A 23,694-nucleotide genomic window follows, 5' to 3' on the forward strand; every position below is an offset into this window, starting at 1 on the left:
CAACGAGGAAAAGTGAAATCAGTATTTGTACGTGTTCAATTCTAACACAGTGTTCTTTTTCACGAAATACTACATGCATTCATTTCTATTTATATATTGTCCCTATTGTTGTAAGAACCATTCTTTTTAAAAACGACACGCGTACTCACATTCTGCAAGAACAAGGCCTCGTCCTTTCGCGGGGCGATCTTTCCCGGACCGAAGTTTCGTTTTTCTCCTTTCACGGATAACCTTGCACTTACGACATGTAGCAATACTTAATGTATTCCCTCCACAAGTATTTTGTTAAGTGATTTTAGTTATTAACGGCTGATAAATGTTTTGTACAAAATAGATTCTGTACAGGGAACTGAAGGGGGGGAAGAAAAAGAAATCTTTTAGATAAACATTATTTATTTTTACTGTTTTGTAAGTTAGACACTATAATGAAGCTCCTTTTTTTGGCCAGAATTACTGGAAGTGCCTCTTGGGATAATGTATAATAGTAAATATGTATTCAGGATGATTAGAGAACTTGTCACAAAGATGAACAATGTGGATGTTGCAATGTGAAGAAGAAACAAATATAATTCTGTGGTATGACGCCGGAGGTTGTTCGTTGTTTGATTTGTGGAGCCAGCTCGGATGCTGCGCGGGGCATCCACCCAGGCAACAAGTGTTCACAACCCAATAATGAACATTTATATACTGCTTTGGGTGTTCAAAGTGCTTCATGTTGACTAGCGATTCCCAATGTTGTGCCTGCTGATCGGTTTCTTGTCCCCCGTCTCCTTCTTTGACAGAACAATTCTTCCCCAGCCCAGAAACCCAGTTGTGGCTTTGGACCATCTTGGTGTAGCTGGTGCTTGTGAAGAAGCCCACCACCTTCACAGGGCTGGTTTATCCATGCAGCAAATGTAGTACGTGCTACGGGCTCTGCACTAGGGTTGTGCGTGGCGGCGGCCAAATCACTGTTCCAGGCCGATTCGGATGCCGCCACACACAACCCTACTCTGCACTTCCGGGGCCCCCACAACGTGCCTTTCCTCCCATGGATGAGGGCTATAACTTCTCCCCTCTCCCTTTTCCCGTTTTACGGACACTTGGAGCGACACCCCTTTACACTGTGGAGAGCCCCTCCACCCGCAGTCTGACTGCTTCCGCCACAACTGTACTCTGCTGGGGCCCCACAGATCCTTAAACCATTCCGGCACCTTCGTGCCTGTAGGAAACTTCTGTTTGGAAACAATGGCCATTATTACAAGGGGGTCATTAGACTTGTAGCAGCCCGACTTTATGAATTAATTATTTATTCATTCATTCATTCATTCATTCATTCATTCATTCATTCATTCATTCATTCATTTATTTATTTATTATTTCGATTTATATGCCACTGCATTTCCTCGGGACCCGCAGCGGTTCACAGAATAAAACATTAAAATACCATAAAACCCCATAAAACCCCAACGTACAATAAAACAAGCAAGTGGTCAAAAACACCAATACTCTATCCCATCCCACCTCATTCAGACGGAGGCCAAGACTTCTTCCACGAGGAGTGAGTGGGTGCAGGTCTAATAGACTCTAGTAGACTTTGATAGACTTTTGATAGTTGGCCGATGCACCCCATAGCTGCCATTTTGCGATTGCTACCCATGATACGATTTTTAATGTCTTTTAATGGGGTTTTAATCGGGATTTTTAAGATAACTGTTACCCGCCACGAGCCTACCCAGGGAGTGGTGGGAAATAAATCAAATGACAATAACAATAACAACTATTCAGTGGCAGTGCTCATTCCCGATTCTGGAAATTTCCCCAGGACCACCCATCATTGGGGCAGCCATCTATATTTTGCTGCTGACAACAAGCTATATGTTCGGGGGATGGTAGTTTTCCCAACCCAAAGTTTGAAAGTCGTTCAAAGGATCTATGAATAAGGCACTTTCTGCACACACTGGATCATGCACTTTCAATGTACTTTTCAATTGGGGCTCGTTCCGCACACGTTGGATAATACAGTTTCGGTGCACTTTAGGAGATTTTTCCTGTTGCTGAAGGGGAGTGAACCAACAATATTTAGCCTGTGTGAAAAGCACCCATCTACTTGAAGATACTTTTTCCATGACAAAGATGAGAAGTATACTGGACACTAGAAGCTCACTGACGAATTGAAAAGCTGTTTGGCCCACGATCAAGCTGGCAAGGGGAGAGCTGATGAAGGTGATGCAAAAATTATTTCTTATTCAATGTTGGGAGCAGAGTTGTTTTCTGTTGCCTAAGAGGGTCAGAGAAGAACCAATGGATTGAAATTAATGCAAAAGAATTTTCGGCTAAACATCTAGAAGACGTTCCTGACAGAGCAGTGCCTCAAGCTTCCTCGGGAGGTGGTGGGTTCTCCTTCTTTTGATGTTTTAAATCAGAGGCTAGATAGTCATCTTACAGAAATGCTGATTTTATGAACTTAGGCAGATGGTGAGTGGGTGGGCAGGAAGGGATGTGCCAGTGTTTGTCTCTTGTGGTCCTTCCTTGCATACCTAGGGAATTGCTAATTGCCACTGTAGGATGGTAGGTGAATTGCCTCCAGGCCAAGCTGGATTCTGGAGAACTTTTGTTGGGGGGATAACTTGAACATGAAATTGGGGTCACTGTGTGTGGGGGGGGGGAAGGTAGTTCCGTGGTTCCTGCATTGTGCAGGAGGTTGTATTAGATGATCCTGGGAGTCCCAAATCTATGATTCTATGATTTATTAATTAGATTTCTTTAAAAAAAATATTTTTGTTATTTTTATTAGTTAGATTTCTAACCCATCGTTTCCGGCCCTGCTGGCTCGTGATGGCTCACAGCTATTACAACCAATAGAATCCCAATAAAAATAATACAAATAAAACATAACTCTATATTACTCTCCATAAAGCAGCATCGGGTGCGTATACATACCTACCTCTCAACTCTCCAGCATAGTCATCTGATTTTTATAACAGGAGGTGCTATTATATAGAGGAGGGGTCATAGATGGCAGCAATCTTACTCAATGCTCCATGAGACATACTTGCCCGATATACTCCAGCAAGTGGGAGTCGTCTTTATAGCTTTACTCAACTGCTTCACACCTGGGCCCTGGAGCACAAAACGTCTTGAACATGATCTCGTAAGAAGAGATGGACCACCCTAGTGAGGAGGCCTCTTTGTATTCTATTAAGGACCACCCGTGAATAAGCTTCTGTTGCTAAGATGGGAAACCATGTTGCATCTCCACTTCTCTTTGAGGGGGGGGGTATGGGAGGGGGGGGCTTGTTCAGGTTCACTGGATGGGAGCAAAGAGATTTAATAGGGGTTGAGTGGCAAAGTTCACAGATGACACCCAAAGCTGGCTTTTCGCCAGACTCAGGATTGCATTTCAAAGGAGCCATTCAATTTTTTTTTTTTCTAGAGCGATTTCGTTGTATTCTTTTTAGGTTTGTAATAATCACTCACAGAAGCTGTTCTTTAGAATAATCTCTTGTGATCTGAAACTCTGGCAGGGGAAAATGAGATGACCTCTCAATTCGGTACAATATTGGTCATTAAAAAGGATCCATCCGTTTGTAGCTCTTAACGGCTCAATCTAAACATCAAGGGGCGTATGAGATAAAGTTACAAGATGTGATTTTCAGGGCTCTGGGATGCTAGATCCACGGAGCAACCCCTTACAAAACAGCAATTATCTTAATGGAGGTCGTAAAAGTCGAGGTTTAAGGTTTGTTTGTTTTCGGAATCCAGAGTGATATTAAAGTTCTTTTTAAGTTTCAAAAAAACATGCAACAAATCAAATGCATTAAGAAAATAAAAAGTCTAGTCTTTTTTCTCCCACCAAGCAATGTAACCTTGAAGGACTGGGGAAGGACACAGCTCTCTGGAGACCTAATTTAAGTTACAACCAGGGTGTGCAAATAGTGTTTGGATGGATCAGACCAAATCGAGATGCCATCTGGAGAGCCACTAACACAGGAGTAGTCAACCTGCGGCCCTCCAGATGTCCGTGGACTACAATTCCCAGGAGCCCCTGCCAGCAAACGCTGGCAGGGGCTCATGGGAATTGTAGTCCATGGACATCTGGAGAGCCGCAGTTTGACTACCCCTCCACTAACATGACATTAAGCTATCTTTCTCCTACAGTTAGGGTAACCAACTCCAGGTTGGAATATACCTGGAGATTTTGGGGGCGGAGCATGAGAAAGTTGGGTTTTGGGGAACAATTTCAAGGGGGTATAATGCCATTGAGTCCATCTTCCAAACTCACCATTTTCTATAGGTTAACCTTTCTCAACCTTTTTACCATTGAGAAACCCCTGAAATATTCTTCAGGCTTCAGGAAACCCAGGAAGTATTGTAACCAAGTCACACCTCCTTGACATTCATTCATTCATTCATTCATTATTTGATTTATACCCTATCCCTCCCAGCATGCCGACCCAGGGCGGCTTCCAACATAAAACATAATATATATACAATAAAAAACAATTTTTCAATAATTTAACTTGAACATATTATGAAACCTTAAAAACTATAAAAGCTTTGTTATGTTGTTAGTTGCAAAGTCGTGTCCGACCCATCGCAACCCCATGGACAATGATCTTCCAGGCCTTCTTATCCTCTACCATTCCCCGGAGTCCATTTAAATTTGCACTGACTGCTTCAGTGACTCCATCCAGCCACCTCATTCTCTGTCGTCCCCTTCTTCTTTTGCCCTCGATCGCTCCCAGCATTAGGCTCTTCTCCAGGGAGTCCTTCCTTCTCATGAGGTGGCCAAAGTATTTGAGTTTCATCTTCAGGATCTGGCCTTCTAAGGAGCAGTCAGGGCTGATCTCCTCTAGGACTGACCGGTTTGTTCGCCTTGCAGTCCAAGGGACTCGCAAGAGTCTTCTCCAGCACCAGAATTCAAAAGCCTCGATTCTTTGACGCTCGGCCTTCCTTATGGTCCAACTTTCACAGCCATACATTGCAACTGGGAAGACCATAGCCTTGACTAGATGCACTTTTGTTGGCAGGGTAATGTCTCTGCTTTTTAGGATGCTGTCTAGATTTAGGATGCTGTCTCGATATAAAAGCTTAAAATCCTCAATTGTGCCAGCTAATCAACCAGAAGCCACATATCACCAGAAGTGCCCCCATCCCAATGCCATAACAGCCCAGTGCTCTACTCTGCTGGACCAGAAACAGGGCTGGGGCAGGCATCCACGGCTCTGTCATCTCCTGCCACCCCACACCCCAAATGCAGTCCAGTTAAAATGAGAGGATATACCTCTTTAGACTCCAGTTGCTACCACATATGATGAGGTTCTATGCCGCTTTTCTCTACCCAAAGGAGTCTCAAAGCGGCTTACAGTCACCTTCCTCTCCGCACAACATGTACCATGTTAGGTAGGTGCGGCTGAAAGATCTCTGACAGAACTGCTCTGTGAGAACAGCTCCATGAGGACTGCGAGTAGCCCAAGAACACCCAGAGGCTGCCTATGGAGAAGAGGGAAGTCAAACCCAGCTTTCCAGATTAGAAGCTGCTACTCTTAACCACTATAACAAGCTGACTCTTGGAGGCAGATCATCTTTCTAATTTCTTCGAACAGCATTTTCTCCTTAACCAGGAATGTGGGAAACCGGGGATACTACACAAAGCTCTGTCCTGTGCTTTCAGAGGCAAATTATTTTTCTCCATTTAACCCAGTGATTCCATGTGTTCAGTCTGGCACTTCCTGCTCTGTAAGACATCAAGCACAGTCTGTCAAAGGGTCGTGTTTTCCAGAGGCCTTGATGAAGCTTCGGCCATGAGATGCTATCAGCATACAATAATCGATTTGTGCAGACCTTCGGGCTAGCTGATTCCTTGGCTCCCTTCCCGTTCGAGGAGTTTCTAATTTACTTACCGATAATGCAACGTTTGAGAGAACTCACAAGATCTGCATGCGTTATTTTGGCAATTTGTGCAATAATCCCGTAACGCATCATTTTTCCCAGGTGGTATATGAGATAGGGTAGGGACTGATAACAGTATGAGGCCTCAGGTTTTGTCAAGTGGGTGGGAGTTAACTGTACACACACACACACACACACACACACAGAGACACATGTATATATATGTTAAACGTTTATCAGGTGATATGACAATATATAGAGCCTCTTGTGGCACAGAGTGGTAAGGCAGCTGTCTGAAAGCTTTGCCCATGAGGCTGGGAGTTCGATCCCAGCAGCCGGCTCAAGGTTGACTCAGCCTTCCATCCTTCCGAGGCCGGTAAAATGAGGACCCAGCTTGCTGGGGGGTAAACAGTAATGACTGGGGAAGGCACTGGCAAACCACCCCGTATTGAGTCTGCCATGAAAACGCTAGAGGGCGTCACCCCAAGGGTCAGACATGACCCGGTGCTTGCACAGGGGATACCTTTACCTTTACCTTTTAATGTAACCAAGGGTTACATTAATGTATAAGCTACTTTGGGTTCCAAATGGGGAGAGAGGCAGGATACACATTTGTATTTTTTAAAATAATTGCATGTGGTTTGTGCATTTGCATTTTATTTATTTAAGCTCTTCTGACTAAAGTCTTGAGCACTGACAAACAACAATAGTTAACTTGCCTCTTAATTTGTTTACCTTTACCTTATGACAATATATGGTCATGTTGAGGTGGGTGTATTCTGCACAATCAGGCCAATTCTGGGGTTTCTTGACATCTGAAGAATGTTTCAGGGGTTTCTCAGTGGTAAAACAAAATGGAGAAAGGCTGGGTTAGAAGAAGAAAAATTGGTTCTTATATGCTTTCTCTACCCAAAGGAGTCTCAAAGTGGCTTCCAATCGCCTTCCCTTTCCTCTCCCCACAGCAGACACCCTGTGAGGTGGGTGAGGCTGAGAGAGCCCTGATATAACTGAAGAAGGATAAAGTTGGCTTCTTAAAGTAAATGCTTTGTTCTTCCTTTGTATGTGGCAAGGCCTCTGCCCTCAGCAATCCCTACGCCTGCTGATTCATCAGGACAAAAAATTGTTACGGTAGGCTCAGTTCTCATATGCCACTTTTCTCTACCCGAAGGAGTCTCAAAGCAGCTTACAGTCGCCTTCCCTTTCCTCTCCCCACAACAGACACCCTGTGGGGTGGGTGAGGCTGAGAGAGCCCTGATATCACTGCTCGGTCAGAACAGCTTTCTCAGTGCTGTGGTAAGCCCAAGGTCACCCAGCTGGCTGCATGTGCTGGAATGGGGAATCGAACCCAGCTTGCCAGATTAGAAGTCCACACTCCCAACAACTACACCAAGTTAAAGTGAGTTCAAGCCCCATTCAGTCACAAAGTTTCACGATTGTCCTTGGCCTAGGCACTCTCTCTAACTTGTCTTTCCCTGTTTTCATAAGGATAAGCGACCCATGACACTTGAAGAATAGGGTTGGATAAAATAGGTAAACAACATAAATGTTTCGCTTTGGTCCCTCTCCAGTTCCTGGTGATGGAAAACGTGATCACGACTCAGCCAATTTACAGCAGTTTCACAAGTTTTTCAAGACATCAGACAAACAGAGGTGGTTGGCCATTACTTCTGGGAGTATTTCTGGGAGCTCTCCCATTCAAACAGTAGCCAGGGGTGACCCACTTCAAATCTATCATGCATGCTTCAGGCTGATCCTGCCTTGAGCAGAAGGTTGGACTAGAAGGCCTGTCTGGCCCCTTCCAGCTCTATGGTTCTATCTTCAGGGCTGACCCTGCTTAGCTTCCCAGAAGGCACGGTCCAGTTCCTAGCCCAGTCGAACGTCCAGACATCCTTATCATAATGTTATCGTGTCGCCAACATCAGTTACTGAGCCTGAATAAACCCAAAATGCCCCATTGTTTTATTTCTATTTCCTGCTGTAAAAAGCCCCACACACGTTTATGGAGAGCCAGTTTGGTGTAGTGGCTAGGAATGTGGACTTCTAATCTGGCATGCCGGGTTCGATTCTGCACTCTCCCACATGCAGCCAGCTGGGTGACCTTGGGCTCGCCACGGCACTGAGGAAACTGTTCTGACCGAGCAGTGATATCAGGGCTCTCTCAGCCTCACCCACCTCACAGGGTGTCTGTTGTGGGGAGAGGAATGGGAAGGCGACTGTAAGCCGCTTTGAGCCTCCTTCTGGTAGGGAAAAGAGGCATATAAGAACCAACTCTTCTTCTTCTTCTTCTTCTTCTTCTTCTTCTTCTTCTTCAGTAATCTCAGGGCTCTCTCAGCCTCACCCACCTCACAGGGTGTCTGTTGTGGGAAGAGGAAAAGGAAGGCCACATTGAGACTCCTTCGGGTAGAGAAAAACGGCATATAAGAACCAACTCTTCGTCTTCTTCTTTCTGTGTTCTCCGGGTGAAACCAGTAAGCGCTTTCTGGTGGTACTTCCCCGCAGATCCCCCTTCTTGCACCATTCAGGAAGCTTTGTAAGAGTTAAGTTAATCTTTCCCAGGAAAGCTGTTGTGGTTTATGTAGCCCTGTCACGATAGGCTATAACAAAAAGCCCCTTTATGGAGCTGGAGACCTCGCGCCTGGCTGCGATTTAATGCCAGCTGTGTTGAACAGCGTTACCCAGAGCCTCTGTCGCCGCCAGATAGAATCATAGAATCATGGAGTTGGAAGGGGCCATACAGGCCATCTAGTCCGACCCCCTGCTCAATGCAGGATCAGCCCAAAGCATCCTAAAGCAATAGGATAGCCCCAAGAGCTCCCTTCGATCCCAGGGCCCTGTGCAGGGTCTGCCTTGTATCAGGTCTCTGAATCATGACCAGTATCTCATTCAAGGCTATGCCCTGTAGTTGCTGACACAGTCTCCCGTCTCGCACAGGCAAAGGAGACAAGTCAACTGTCGTGTTCAGGCCAACACCTGCCCAGGAGTTTCTGGGAGTCTCAGGGGCAAATATAAGATGATAAAGTAATAAACTAAGCAGAGTTAGCTAACCAGTTCAGAGCAGGTCTAGGAGTCAGGTGTTCTGTCTAAAGAAGCAGGGAGGACCAGGTTTCAAGATCTACAAGCAAGGCAGATCTCAGGAAAGATCTCTCTCTGCAAATAAACACAATTAGTAACAAGGGACCGACAATACTCTGTTTTACCAAGAGCCTTGGTATCATGACCCCTCCTGTCAGCAGTAAGAACTCCTGAAAAAAAAGTAAAGAAAGACTTTCCTAGATGATCTGCATCAGGAGTCCCCAACCCCAGGTCTGGAGACCGGGACCGGTCCGTGGATTGGTTGGTACCGGGCCGTGGTTTCTCCTTGTCCTCCTCCCCGGCTGCTGCTCAGGGGCTGCCGTACCACTCTGCCATCAGGTCACCTTTGGTGGTCTCCAGCGGCTGCCATGGCTGGGGCTCCCCCTCGCCGTGGCACTGCGCAGCTGCTGCTGGCAGCGCCCCCCAGTGGGCGGTGGGAAGTCAGGGGCGCCGGCAGGAAAGCAAGTGGAGCAGGGGCTCAGACGGCAACAATCCTCAGCAAAAGACTACCTCCCCCCGGGGCCTCAGTAAAATTATCAAGCGTTGACCGGTCCCCGGTGATAAAAAGGTTGGGGACCACTGATCTACAGCACCATTCCCTCTGTTATAGTTTCCTTCGATTATTAAGGTTATTCATTTTTCTCTCAGAGAGTCTAATCTTGAAGATTGTGACAGCCTAGGCCAGGGGTAGTCAAACTGCGGCCCTCCAGATGTCAATGGACTACAATTCCCATGAGCCCCTGCCAGCAATTGTATTCCATGGACATCTGGAGGACCGCAGTTTGACTACCCCAGGCCTAGGCCCTCAATGCTGTGCCATTAGCCCTACAGACAGGATTGTCCAGTGCGACCCCCTCCCTTCCCGGATTCTGTCAATCACACCAGCAAGCCGTTCACTTGGTAATCCACCCCTTGGATTTTGACCCAGGGGTGGTCTACCTCCCAGGTGCTCCCAGGAAATACAAAGGAAGGAGGGGCTGAAGTGAAACCAAAGCTGCCCACCTTTTAATGCAATTTTGCCCAAGGCTTATGGGACAGGAAGTTGCTGCCCTTGCCTGGGTGGAATTACAAAGTCCTTCATTTAACCAGTCTCTGTCTGTCTGTTTCTTTTCTTTTTCAATTTAGCCTTTAAACAGCCCTCTCTCCCCCTGACACTCTAGCCTGTGTGGGGTGGTAATTAGAATACTAGACATGAGATGGGGAGATCCGAGTTCAAATCACTCCCCCCCCCCAGCCATGAAACTCCACAAGCCAGTCGTTCTCTCTTAGTTTAAAGAAATAATTAACAAATATGTTTATTAGCTGCCTTTCTCTCTTGTGGAAAATAAGGCGGTTTTCATTTAGTTAGGGAAGTCTACCCAGAAAGTAAGCTTTTTTTGGCAAAACATTATACCAATAATTAGAATGTATGAGAAAAAAAGACTATTCAACCATTTGTTTATTTATTTATTTGTTTATTTATTTATTTGTTTATTTGTTTATTTATTTATTTATTTATTTATTTATTTATTTATTTATTTATTTATTTATTTATATACCGCCCTCCCCGAAGGCTCAGGCAAGTAAGGTATAAATAGACAATTCAAACAACCATAAAACCCACTGAAGGCAAGTAAGTTATAAAAACGCTATTAAATCTACAATAATAAAACCCATTGATGACATGAAAGTTATAAAAACACAATTAAAACAACAATCATAAAGCCCTGTTAAAACAATAATAAAACCCACTGAAGGCAAGTAAGTTAAAAAAAACACAATTAAAACAATCATAAAACCCATTGAAGGCAAGTAAGTTATAAAAAACAATTAAAACAATAATCACAAGACCCATTGAAAATCACAATCTAGATTTAAGGTACCTTACAGGCTTGTTATTATTGGGGTATACATATGAAAGATATCCTACATGGGGCATCGGAGGAGATGTGTAGTTAGCATTTTTAGATTAGGGACTTCCTAATATTTTTCAGTGTCCCGATTGGTTCATCTGGAGACTCCCTCCTCCTTTGAGCACATTTCCTCCCTGCTCACCTCCAGAACAGACAATATGAAAGAAGAGCAGTTTAGCAGTTAGAACACACTCTCTCTCCTCTCTCCCTCACAAAGCTGTTTCTCTTCTGAATCAAACTTATTTTATTCTTTTTAGCCTCTTCGTGCTCTGCTCTCGTGCATATTTATTTACTGTTTTATTTATTAAATTCAGTAACTCCCTCTCTCTGCATCAAGTCTCGGGGCCCTGTCCAACATACACTTCTACAACAATTTTGAAACTCTGAATGCCACTTTGAGCACTTTGCGGGAAGGCCAGGGCAAAAATATTGCCCACTGGACAATTACAGCTAGCTCTCTTCTAACGGAGACCTTAACCTCGGTAAGTGAGTGTTTCCAGCTCATTCTGCAAATCTGGGGAGGGTTTAATTGTAGAATTAAGGGGGAGGCATTACTGTAGATGCTTTCTTCCATCTCATATGATTCTTCTTTGCCATATGTCGCTATGGCAGCTAAAACCACAGCAATGCTCTGGCTGGTGGCGCGCCAGCTCCGGAGCCCAACCAGATTCAATACCGATGATTATCCATCTCTTAACCATTTCTCCATTCACCGAGCTAATGCGAGTGGAATTTGATCATGGCTCCCGTCCGCACGCCTGGGGTATTTGTAATTCAAACAAATTGAAACAAATTTTGTCTCCCTTTTTTATTGGGTCTGGGACTTTATTGATGCAGACAACTAGGGAACCAGCTTGGCGGAGTGGTTAGGAGTGTGGACTTCTAATATGGTGAACTGGGTTTGATTCTGCGCTCCCCCACATGCAGCCAGCTGGGTGACCTTGGGCTCACCACAGCACTGATAAAGCTGTTCTGACCGAGCAGAAATATCAGGGCTTCTTCTTCTTCAGTAATATCAGGGCTCTCTCAGCCCCACCTCCCTCACAGGGTATCTGTAGTGGGGAGAGGAAAGGGAAAGCAGATGTAAGCTGCTTAAAGATTACTCCAGTTAGAGAAAAGCGGCATATAAGAACCAACTCTTCTCCTTCTTCAGTAATATCAGGGCTCTCTCAGGCTCACCTCCCTCACAGGGTGTCTGTTGTGGGGAAAGGGAAGGGGATTGTAAGCCGCCTTGATACTCCGGGTGGAGAAAAGCGGCATGTAAAAACAAACTCTCTTCTTCTCCTATGTGGTGTAACACAGGGGTAGTCAACCTGTGGTCCTCCAGATATTCATGGACTACAATTCTCACGAGGCCCTGCCAGCAAACGTTGGCAGGGGCTCATGAGAATTGTAGTCCATGAACATCTGGAGAACCACAGGTTGACTACCCCTGGTGTAACATAGAAAACTCCAGCAAGCGCCAAAGTTACAAAGGGTGTTGTAGAAGCATAACAGCAAACAACGAAGAGCAGTCGGAGAGAAATTAAGAAATTCTTCCTTGGAAAGAGAAAAGGGGAATCAATAACTATATCGTTTACAAAGTCGATTTCAGAAAAAGACATTCTGTTTCGCATAACCATGCTATTGGCAAGGCCAAGCGTGTCCGCTCCAGTCAGATCTCAGAAGCTAAGCAGAGCTGGCCTCTGTTACTATTTGGATGGCATTCCTCCAGAGAGCTCTAGGGCAGGGGTAGTCAAACTGCGGCCCTCCAGATGTCCATGGACTACAATTCCCAGGAGCTCCCTGCCAGGGGGCTCCTGGGAATTGTAGTCCATGGACATCTGGAGGGCTGCAGTTTGACTACCCCTGCTCTAGGGTCATGCTGCAGAGACGGGCAGTGGCAAACCACCCCTGAATGTCTCTTGCCTGAATGCTGGACAAACTTACAATTGTAGGATCTTCTGTCTACACTACATTGTTCAGAACTTCATATCTTATGCAAGGAACCAGTATTCCCTGTTTGAATTAAAAATATATTAAAATATCTCTAAATAACTCTAAAATACATTTTATGGGGAAAATTCTCATTAAAGTATTCATTTCCCCCCCCCCCCCCCCAGGATTTTTATGCCACCAACCGGGTCTCATTGTAATATGATACTAGTGTGTGTTTGTGTGGTTTATTTGATCACTAATGAAGACCCTCTGGGTTGAAACCATGCGGTACCATTGAGACTGTATGCGCAATATTGTACCGGCTGTGCCTTAATCTTCTTAATACTAAATCTTTGACATTTAAATTGGATATATCTTTGCTACACCACACTCACACCATGTAAGAGGCTGAGTGAGACTGAGAGACCCTTGATATTACTGAAGAAGAGTTGATTCTTATATTCCACTCATCTCTACCTGAAGGAGTCTCAGAGCGACTTCCATTCACCTTCCCTTTCCTCTCCCCACAACAGACACCCTGTGAGGGAGGTGAGGCTGAGGGAGCCCTGATATTATTGAAGAAGAAGAAGAGCTGGTTCTTATATGCCACTCTTCTCTACCCGAAGGAGTCTCAAAGCGGCTTACATTCGCCTTCCCTTTCCTCTCCCCACAACAGACACCCTGTGAGGTGGGTGAGGCTGAGAGAGCCCTGAGATTACTGAAGAAGAAGAAGAGTTGGTTCTTATATGCCACTCTTCTCTACCCGAAGGAGTCTCAAAGCGGCTTACAATCTCCTTCCCTTTCCTCTCCCCACAACAGACACCCTGTGAGGTGGGTGAGGCTGAGAGAGCCCTGATATTACTGAAGAAGAAGAAGAGTTGGTTCTTATATGCCACTCTTCTCTACCCGAAGGAGTCTCAAAGCGGCTTACAATCTCCTTCCCTTTCCTCTCCCCACAACAGACACCCTGTGAGGTGGGTGAGGCTGAGAGAGCCCTGATATTACTGAAGAAGAAGAAGAGTTGGTTCTTATATGCCACTCTTCTCTACCCGAAGGAGTCTCAAAGCGGCTTACAATCTCCTTCCCTTTCCTCTCCCCACAACAGACACCCTGTGAGGGAGTGGAGGCTGAGAGAGCCCTGATATTACTGAAGAAGAAGAACAGTTGGTTCTTATATGCTGCTTTTCTCTACCCGAAGGAGTCTCAAAGCGGCTTACAATCTCCTTCCCTTTCCTCTCCCCACAACAGACACCCTGTGAGGGAGTGGAGGCTGAGAGAGCCCTGATATTACTGAAGAAAGAGAGTTGGTTCTTATATTCTGCTTTTCCCTACCCGAAGGAGTCTCAAAGCGGCTTACATTCACCTTCCCTTTCCTCTCCCGACAACAGACACCCTGTGAGGGAGGAGAGGCTGAGGGAGCCCTGATATTTCTGAAGAAAGAGAGTTGGTTCTTATATTCTGCTTTTCCCTACCCGAAGGAGTCTCAAAGCGGCTTACATTCACCTTCCCTTTCCTCTCCCGACAACAGACACCCTGTGAGGGAGGAGAGGCTGAGGGAGCCCTGATATTTCTGAAGAAAGAGAGTTGGTTCTTATATTCTGCTTTTCCCTACCCGAAGGAGTCTCAAAGCGGCTTACATTCACCTTCCCTTTCCTCTCCCGACAACAGACACCCTGTGAGGGAGGAGAGGCTGAGGGAGCCCTGATATTTCTGAAGAAAGAGAGTTGGTTCTTATATTCTGCTTTTCCCTACCTGAAGGAGTCTCCAAGTGGCTTACATTCGCCTTCCCTTTCCTCTCCCGACAACAGACACCCTGTGAGGGAGGTGAGGCTGAGAGAGGCCTGAAATTGAGTGGTCTTGACAAGATTCATGTGGGCAGCCGTGTTGGTCTGAAGTAGCACAATGAAAATAGAGTCCAGTGGCATCTTTAAGACCAACAAAGATTTATTCAAGGCGTGAGCTTTCGAGTGCAAGCACTCTTCCTCAGACTAAATGAATAACCATGATAACTGTGGAGATATAAGGCACAAGCAAATGGTGGCAAATTAGTAAATTGTATTTTGAAAGCTCACGCCTTGAATAAATCTTTTTTGGTCTTAAAGGTACTCTTGGACTCTATTTTTGTTGGTCTTGAGAAGGTCTTGACGTTTCCCCAGCTTGGTGTTGTTAGGAGTGGTTAGGAGTTTGCATCTGCGCTCCCCCACATGCAGCCAGCTGGTGACCTTGGGCTCTTCACAGCACTGATAAAACTGGTCTGACTGAGCAGTGATATCAGGGCTCTCTCAGCCACACGTCCCTCACAGGGTGTCTGGTGTGGGGAGAGGAAAGGGAAGGCGATTGTAAGCCCCTTGGAGATTCCTTTGGGTAGAGAAAAGTGGCATATAAGAACCAACTCTTCTTCTGCTTCAGTAATACCAGGGCTCTCTCAGCCTCACCTGCCTCGCAGGGTGTCTGGTGTGGGGAGAGGAAAGGGAAGGCGACTGTAAGCCCCTTTGAGATTCCTTTGGGTAGAGAAAAACGGCATATAAGAACCAACTCTTCTTCTTCTTCAGTAATCTCAGGGCTCTCTCAGCCTCACCTCCCTCACAGGGTGTCTGTTGTGGGGAGAGGAAAGTGCAGGGGATTGTAAGCTGCTTTGAGACTCCTTCGGGGAGAGAAAAACAGCATATAAGACCCAGCTCTTCTTCTTCATTTGCAGATCTTTCTCAGTGTCTTGTCTTTCGTTTACTTTGCAAAAGGTCTTAGGAAACTACCTGAAAAGCACCGCCTCACAGATAACCTTTCTCAAATGATTCCTCACAGCGTCTCTTACAGCAGGGGTAGTCAACCTGTGGTCCTCCAGATGTCCATGGACTACAATTCCCATGAGCCCCTGCCAGTGTACGCTGGCAGTGGCTCATGGGAATTGTAGTCCATGGACATCTGGAGGACCACAGGTTGACTACCCCTGCTCTAAGGTGTTCTTGCCGGGTGGGTTAAAAATATGATGGATAAAATAAAATATGGATAAATTAAAAAAAAAAACGTTCTAAGACCTTTTCTGGAGTGATTGAACGATCGAGTGGAAGAAGCCCTTCCATGCTTGACTTTTTTAAAAAAATCTTCCTTTCTTTTCAAAATTAAGGAACTAATTGGGAAGCCACCCAATACATAACAAGGGTGCGGGGAAGAGAAAGCTGGCTTTGCAAAGGAATTTCTGAGCTGGCAAAGGAAACTTTCTTACACCCGCCCTCTCCTTCGGTTGGCAAACCCCCTCTCCGCCCCCCCCTTGAAGTTTTTTTATTTCCTGGGAACCAGTAATTAAGGAGATCAGGGCTTTAAGAAGGGGGGGAATAGAAAGCTTTATCACATGCGTTCTGTCAAACTCGCTGCAAGGCAGTGAAGAAACATCTCAAGAACTTTTTAACCGTTTCTACCAGGGAAGGGTTTTGAGTCCAGTTTGCTCATGTCTTTTGCGTGTCTCGGGACCTGTCCTGGCAGAGGGCAACAACCGGGCTTGAAGGTCGAAGGGTGAAAAGAGAAGAAAAAAGACCGAAAACAGACGTTTCTTGCCACCCCTCCTGCTTTCTCGTCTCGCTACCTCCAGATCTAGCACCTACCTCATCGGATACGTCTCGGACTGGAGTTTTGCCCTCCGGATTCTCCCGCTTGGAGGCCAGGAGAAGTGTACCTGCATATGTTTATTTGTTCATGCCACCTGCAGGAGACTGAGACAGGTGGTTCCTACTGCCAGGTAAGGTTGATTTCTCACCACCTCTTTCTCCTTTTCTTTCAGAGGCCTCCTGATATTAGGAATCCACCCAAATAAAAGCCAGATAGAAATAGAATGCTTTATCTCCCTTTAAAAATATATATATAAGTTGCTGAATCATTGATACTTGAAAATGTAATGCCTTCCTATAGGCAGATGTTGCTATGTCAACAGTCAAGGATAAGGGATGGAATAGGGTAAGGTGGTCTATTCATAGGCATGGAGTTAAAGAAATGAATCTTTTAAGCAGGTTCCCGGGCTGGGGCTCAGTGGGGGAGTGTCTGTCTGGCATGCTGAAGGTCCCAGGTTCAATCCCCAACCTCTCCAGTTGAAAGGGACCAGGCAGGAGGTGATGGGAAAGACCTGGTCCTGAGACCCTGGAGAACTGCTGCTGGTCTGAGTAGACAATACTGACTCAGACGGATCGAGAATCTGATTGCGTGTAAGACAGGTTCTTGTGAGTAAATGTGAAACTGCCACTATCTATGGCCTCCCACTGTATGAGACTGACAGGAAGGATCTCAAAATGTCATCCTCTCAGCCCATTTTATGAAGAGCATCATCCCATTCAAAGGTATTTCTATTATCTGTTTACAAGGCTCTATGGCAGGGGTAGTCAACCTGTGGTCCTCCAGATGCCCATGGACTACAATTCCCATGAGCCCCTGCCAGCGTTTGCTGGCAGGGGCTCATGGGAATTGTAGTCCATGGGCATCTGGAGGACTACAGGTTGACTACCCCTGCTCTATGGCATTTCTTTTCTTTTCTTATTATTAAAAATATATATTTTAGAGAAAACACTTGCTAGATTCTTTGGAGCATATTTAGCACGGGACTCTTCAAGGTTTCATGGAGACTGTTGTATAATGTATCAGTTGTGGTCTTTGGACAGAAAATCAGGTTATTTGGAACTCCTGGGGAAGGGGTGCAAATAGGGGTGTGTACTCAACTAATCCGAAATGAAAAAAAGACACCCAAAATACCTTACTAGTGTTCAGTGGGTAGTATTTAAGCCAATAACAGATCCGAGAATCTGATTGGCTACTGATGTAGCTGAGCCCGAATGCAAGCTGAATTTTTCAACTTCTCTTCGGGAATGTTCAGCTATACCAATCAACCGGGGGCGGTGGGAGCTGAGAGTTCCAGGACACCCCAGCTGTGGCCAGCTGCTCTTGCAGGTTGGTTTCACCTGAAATACAAGAGAAGCCAGCCCAGGATCAGCCTGGGCAGCGGGAGCAGAGACCTCCACACCCCCTCGACTGGAGTTGGCTCCAGCGAGCTGCAGCAGGAGCCAGCCCAGGATGGGCCAAGTTGGCAGAAACTGTCGGCTCTGCGCTGCCTCAGCTGGGGCTTGGTGCAGTGGTTAAGAGTGATGGCTTCTAATCTGGCAAGCCAGGTTTGATTCCATGCTTCTCCACATACAGCCAGCTGGGTGATCTTGAGCTCATCACAGCCCTGTTAGTGTTATCTGGGCTCTCTCAGCCCCAGCTACCTTACAGGTTTGTGAAGAACGGGGTATACAAAAACAGGTCTTCTTCTTTTGTAGCAGCTCAGTGTAAACCAAACTTCAGGAGGAACCAGCCCAGGATTGACCAGGTAGTGAGAGCTGACTGCTCCCTGTCAGGTCTGCATATGGCAGACAGATGCTTCCCCACTGCATGCACATCCCAAAGCCAGTTTCTTCTGCAGCGTGGCTTAAACCAGGGGTAGTCAACCTGTGGTTCTCCAGATGTCCATGGACTACAATTCCCATGAGCCCCTGCCAGCAAACGCTGGCAGGGGGCTCATGGGAATTGTAGTCCATGGACATCTGGAGGACCACAGGTTGATTACCCCTGGCTTAAACCACACCACAGCAGAAGCCAAGCCAGCTCCAAAAAAATTGATTTTTTAAAAATCCTGGATCCAAATTCCACATCCATATTCAGATCTGGGATTTTTTCGAATTACTGAAATTTTGGGGATTTTGAAGGCTCCCTTTTGTCTGATGACTCGTTTGGAAATACTATCACTCAACCAAGCTCAGCGGAAAACCTGGCTACCATTTCAGCATCCAATATGTTTGGCCCACTAATTTGCATCTTTTAAAGGGAAAACTTGCCCAAAGCTGGAAGTGACATGAAACCAATGCAGTTCTTAGCATACAATTGGTCACATAAGGCAAACATGGGTAATAGTAGATGACGCGAGAACTTCTTGGGATGCCTGGTTCAATTCATGTCTATGAAATGGTGTGAGATTCAAATAGTTACCTTGTAGGCAACATTAATAAATAATCCACAGAGGAGGTTGCTCGTTGCCTCTCTGCATGATACCCTGCAATTTTTCACTTTCTGATGGATCTTTGCTGATATTAGGCAACTTACATCATAACGACCCAAAATGTGTCACTCGTGTTGCAGAGTTGCAACAAAAATCCCAGTCATCCGAAATGATTGCTTGTTGAATAACAACATGAGTTCCGGATCAGAAGCTGCCCTCCTGTCAGCGGCTTGTGCATCTTCACACTGACACAACACAGGGCAGGGTGTGAATTGTGCTTATTCTTACACACGCTCTGTACTCCTTTCAGGAAAAAGAAGCAAGGGTGATGTCCCAGTTTTCTGCAAACTGTTGGTGACAGCCTGTTTGCATACTTAGTTAGAAAGTGCTGCTCATCTATGAGCCACTATAAAGTTCATGACAATAGACCAGGGGTAGTCAAACTGCAGCCCTCCAGATGTCCATGAACTACAATTCCCAGAAGCCCCTGCCAGCGAATGCTGGCAGGGGCTTCTGGGAATTGTAGTTCATGGACATCTGGAGGGCCGCAGTTTGACTACCCCTGCAATAGACCCATCATGAACTTCTGTTTGCTAAGTGATGAGTCCCCCCACGTGACAACCCAGCTGGCCAGGTTTTGTGCCGCCGCCGTAAAAATCCGATGCTCTAAAGTAGCACAATTTTAAGTTCTATTTAATGATCTGTTTTAAATTATATTATATTAAATGGCCATATTCATTTGGTCTTTTATGTATTAACTTCATGTAACTTGCTCTGAACGACTGTAATAGAGTTTGAATCTGAATTTGAACTTCTATTTGTGAACCATGAACCAGGAAGCAACTAATTTGACCCTGTTCGTGGTTCGCAAACAGAAGTTCCCAATGAGTGTATCGTCATGAACTTCTGAAAATTTTGAAGCAATTCATGGAGCCTTGTAGTGGTTTGTGGACTGAGCTGAAGGCCCCATCCTGCTTTCTCCTCCATCCTCCACCCTGTTTTCCATTCCTCGTGAAAGCTGCAAAAGCAGCTGTTTTCAGGCTGTTCTTCAGATTGCTCTGCAGTCACTTAAACCCTTTCTGATGTCTTCTAGATTGACTGAAAGGGAATATTAAGATGGAGAATTCATCCAAAGAAAACACACAGCTCTTCTCGAAGAACACAGTCCTATCCATGGACAGGTCTTCAAAATCCGAATCTTCAGCATCGAAAGAGAGAGGAACATTCTGTGGAGGAATAAAGGTATCGTGAACTTTGGGAATTCTGAAAGGTGGTTCTTTAGAAGGGGCTGAGAATTTCTCCTTGGAGTGGCATTCCCCACCTCCCTTATAGTCAGAAGTTCTACTTTTCCTAACAGCCGGCTCCTAAGCGGATTTCAACACAAGGAGTAATGTATTTAATGGGTCTCATTCCAATTGAGAACGCTTAGAATTGTAGCCATTCAATCATAAATAACCCCCTGAAGAGTGCAGTTCTGTGTTTCGTTAGGTGCATTTATTTTTCCCTTGACCTGGATGGCTCAGGCTAGTCCCATCGCTTCAGATCTCAGACGTTAAACAGGGTTAGCCCTGGTTAACATTGGATGGGGGACCACCAAGTAAGTCCATGGAGAGGCAGGTAATGACAAACCACCTGTGGTCTTGAAAACGCTATGAGGTCACCTTACGTCGGCTGTGATTGGACAGCACCTTCACCCACCACTAGATTTTCAGTGGTTTCAAAGAAACATCACACTGCAGAGATTTCGACCGAGGAAAATGCCGTAACGTGTTGCATTTGAAAAAGTAGCGATCCATTTGCTATGGAGTGTCTGTATTTGCAATCGATAGTTATACGGAACTTTGGATTTTGCGACAAGGCTGATCTTAGGGGAGGGCTGGCCAAACTGTGGCTCTCCAGATGACAGTGTGTTGGCAAGGGCTCATGGGAATTGTAGTCCATGGACATTTGGAGAGCCACAGTTTGGCCACCCCTGTTCTAGAGTGTCTGGGTCCTGGTGTGTGTTCTGAAGGCACATGATGTCATAAACTATCCCTGCCTGGGTGACCTTGGGCCAGTCACAGTTCTCTCAGAGCTCTCTCAGTCTTGCTTCCGAAGGCACTTGTTGCAGGAGGGGGAAGGGTAGGAAATCATAAGCTGCTTTGAGACTCTGTCAGGTAGTGAAAAGCAGGGTGTAAAAGAGTAGCTCCCCTTCTTCTATTATATTTTGTGAAGTGTGCCTTGCTTCATTCATTCATTCATTCATTCATTCATTCATTCATTCATTCATTCATTCATTCATTCATTCATTCATTCATTCATTCATTCATTCATTCATTCATTCAATTATTTCTATACAAGGGACAAGCCCATTGCATTCAGGAATACAACGGGTGCTAGATTGAGGTGGCGATAGAAGAACTCTGTGGATGGCCTCTCCCTCCCCCCAGGACCTGGAAAGACTGTAGGCCCCCGTGAAGGGAACTCACTGGCAGGGGCAGCTCTCATGCAGCTGGGATCTGCAGCCCCTGAGCCTTGGAAGGAAGTAGAAGGTGGAGGGAGTGGTCAGGGTGGGTGACATAAGGCATTTGGCTGGTGGCTGGAGAGACAGGCAAGCTGGTTGGAGGAGGAGGCCCTCAGGGGCGGGGCAGCTGCCCTGAGTGGGTGTTCAGCGCTGAGTGGCACTTAAGCCATGAGACCAGCTCCTCCCCTAGGCCTTACCTCACTGGCACACTTTTCTTGGATGCTTTAGGATGCTTAGGGCTAATCCTGCGTTGAGCAGGGGGTTGGACTAGATGGCCTGTATGGCCCCTTCCAACTCTATGATTCTATGATTCTATAAATATATTATGTGGAACAGATTGCCCCTCTCGGTTACTCATCTCATGGTGGCCTTGCGGGCACACACACTAGAAGTAATAGAAAAGGGTTTCACCGTGGTCATTGTCCCCTGAGCCCAAACACCACCGCACTCTGCAGCCCCCAACTTGTCACACAAAAGGATTTCACCCACAGCTTTTGCAGCTCTGGATTCCAAGAGTCCGTGCGGATAAAGTGTCAGGGGCCCCACCGGGAGGGGGAGTGTTGTGCTAGAATCGTCTCCAAGCCTCTGGGCAGACTGGCACAGAGCTGAGTCCCCCTGGCTGGGGAATGAAAAGCGAGTTGCGTTCATTAAACTTGCATTACGGGACAAATCAGATCACTCCACCTGCTCCGAGGGTAATCCGATTGCCTTGCAGAATAAACCTCCGGTTGCCACTGAGCCACAGGAAGCAGCTTAGGGCCGCTCAAAATAGACAGGCCACCGTGTTTGTGCCAGCAGTTCCCCCCACCTCTCCAAACTAGGGACATGGGTGGGCACCCATCCAGGAGGTCAGCCCTTTATTCATTGCAATTCATCTTGAGGGACAGGAAGCCCATGGATCTTCTTTGCTCCGGGCTTCCACGAGGGCTTTTTCATGAAGATGCCCCCACCCAAAAATGAATGAAAGCAATGCTCCGAAACTTCTCAAACAAACAATTTTCAGTTTTCTAATAGTTATTCAATGCAGGAGAGCACTGTTCCTTCACCAGGTGGCCCTCCAGCTCCAGTTTGGGAATTCCCTGGAGATTTGGGGGAGGACAGCCTGAAATCGGTGGAGTTTGGGAAGGAGAAGGGCTTAAATGGGGCTTAAAGCCCTAGAACATTGGACTGGATCAGCCATTGGCCTGATCCAAATGGCTTCTTTTGTGGGAGAGGAAAGAGAAGGCGATTGTAAGCTGCTTTGAGTTTCCTTCTGGTAGAGAAAAACGGGGTATAAAGCCCAACTCTTCTTATGATGCTATATTCTCACAGAATTTGTGACTGGACTCCTGGACAGACAGGAAATTTGGAGCATTGCTTACCGGAATATGGTCCCTTTTGAAGAATCAGGGATTTGTGGATTAGTCCTCTCTTCTGTGATATTGAGGAGTTGCTATTACCAGTTGTGGTTAAGGAATTCATCGGCAGATGTGGATTTGTGAGTTACACCAGCTGCCGCCATCTTTTTGCTCATGTCATTAATGCTAAAGGGCCTCAAGTGTGGTCATTAGTTGACTACTTAAATTATTTTGGGGGGTTGTATCTAGTGTGACATTGCTCAAGGTCTCTGAGCAAAATAAGCAGTGGTAAAGTAACGTAACCTCTTAAACCAATCTATAACAGACCACACAGTGTGACAATTGGTCAGGATCCACTGAGAGCTGAGGTGATCCAGTGGTTAGATGACAAGTCAGGAGTGCCATGTTCAGAATGATCCCCAGTTAGCTGGGAAGCTTGCTAGGTGAACTTGGGCCAACCACTCTGAAGATTTTCCCAATTCCACTGAAAACAAAATCATAGAATCATAGAGTTGGAAGGGGCCATACAGGCCATCTAGTCCAACCCCCTGCTCAACGCAGGATCAGGCCAAAGCATCCTAAAGCATCCAAGAAAAGTGTGTATCCAACCTTTGCTTGAAGACTGCCAGTGAGGGGGAGCTCACCACCTCCTTAGGCAGCCTATTCCACTGCTGAACTACTCTGACTGTGAAAAATCTTTTCCTGATATCTAGCCTATATCGTTGTACTTGAAGTTTAAACCCATTACTGCATGTCCTCTCCTCTGTAGCCAACGGGAACAGCATCCTGCCCTCCTCCAAGTGACAACCTTTCAGATACTTAAAGAGGGCTATCATGTCCCCTCTCAACCTCCTTTTCTCCAGGCTGAACATTCCCAAGTCCCTCAACCTATCTTCATAGGGCTTGGTCCCTTGGCCCCAGATCATCCTCGTCGCTCTCCTCTGTACCCTTTCAATTTTATCTACGTCCTTCTTGAAGTGAGGCCTCCAGAACTGCACACAGTACTCCAGGTGTGGTCTGACTAGTGCCGTATACAATGGGACTATGACATCTTGTGATTTTGATGTGATGCCCCTGTTGATACAG

At 46.1% G+C, this 23,694-nt stretch overlaps 1 protein-coding gene across 2 annotated transcripts in view; it reads left to right on the forward strand.

Annotated features, from left to right (window-relative positions):
* The first annotated feature begins 1,939 nt into the window (after positions 1–1,939).
* SLCO1C1 (solute carrier organic anion transporter family member 1C1) overlaps positions 1,940–23,694 on the forward strand; it is a 38,615-nt gene continuing 16,860 nt past the window's right edge. The window contains exons 1-3 of one of the 2 annotated variants that reach the window (XM_077340142.1): positions 1,940–2,205; positions 16,236–16,488; positions 19,862–20,010. In XM_077340142.1, coding sequence (XP_077196257.1) covers positions 19,885–20,010 — 126 coding nt within the window. In that variant the 5' untranslated portion in view covers positions 1,940–2,205; positions 16,236–16,488; positions 19,862–19,884. Of the gene's footprint in view, positions 2,206–16,060; positions 16,489–19,861; positions 20,011–23,694 lie in introns of those variants that run through there. The other variant, XM_077340143.1, reaches the window with a different exon arrangement.

This window comes from Paroedura picta, chromosome 5 (assembly GCF_049243985.1).
Source record: "Paroedura picta isolate Pp20150507F chromosome 5, Ppicta_v3.0, whole genome shotgun sequence".
Classification (NCBI taxonomy): Eukaryota; Metazoa; Chordata; class Lepidosauria; order Squamata; family Gekkonidae; genus Paroedura; species Paroedura picta.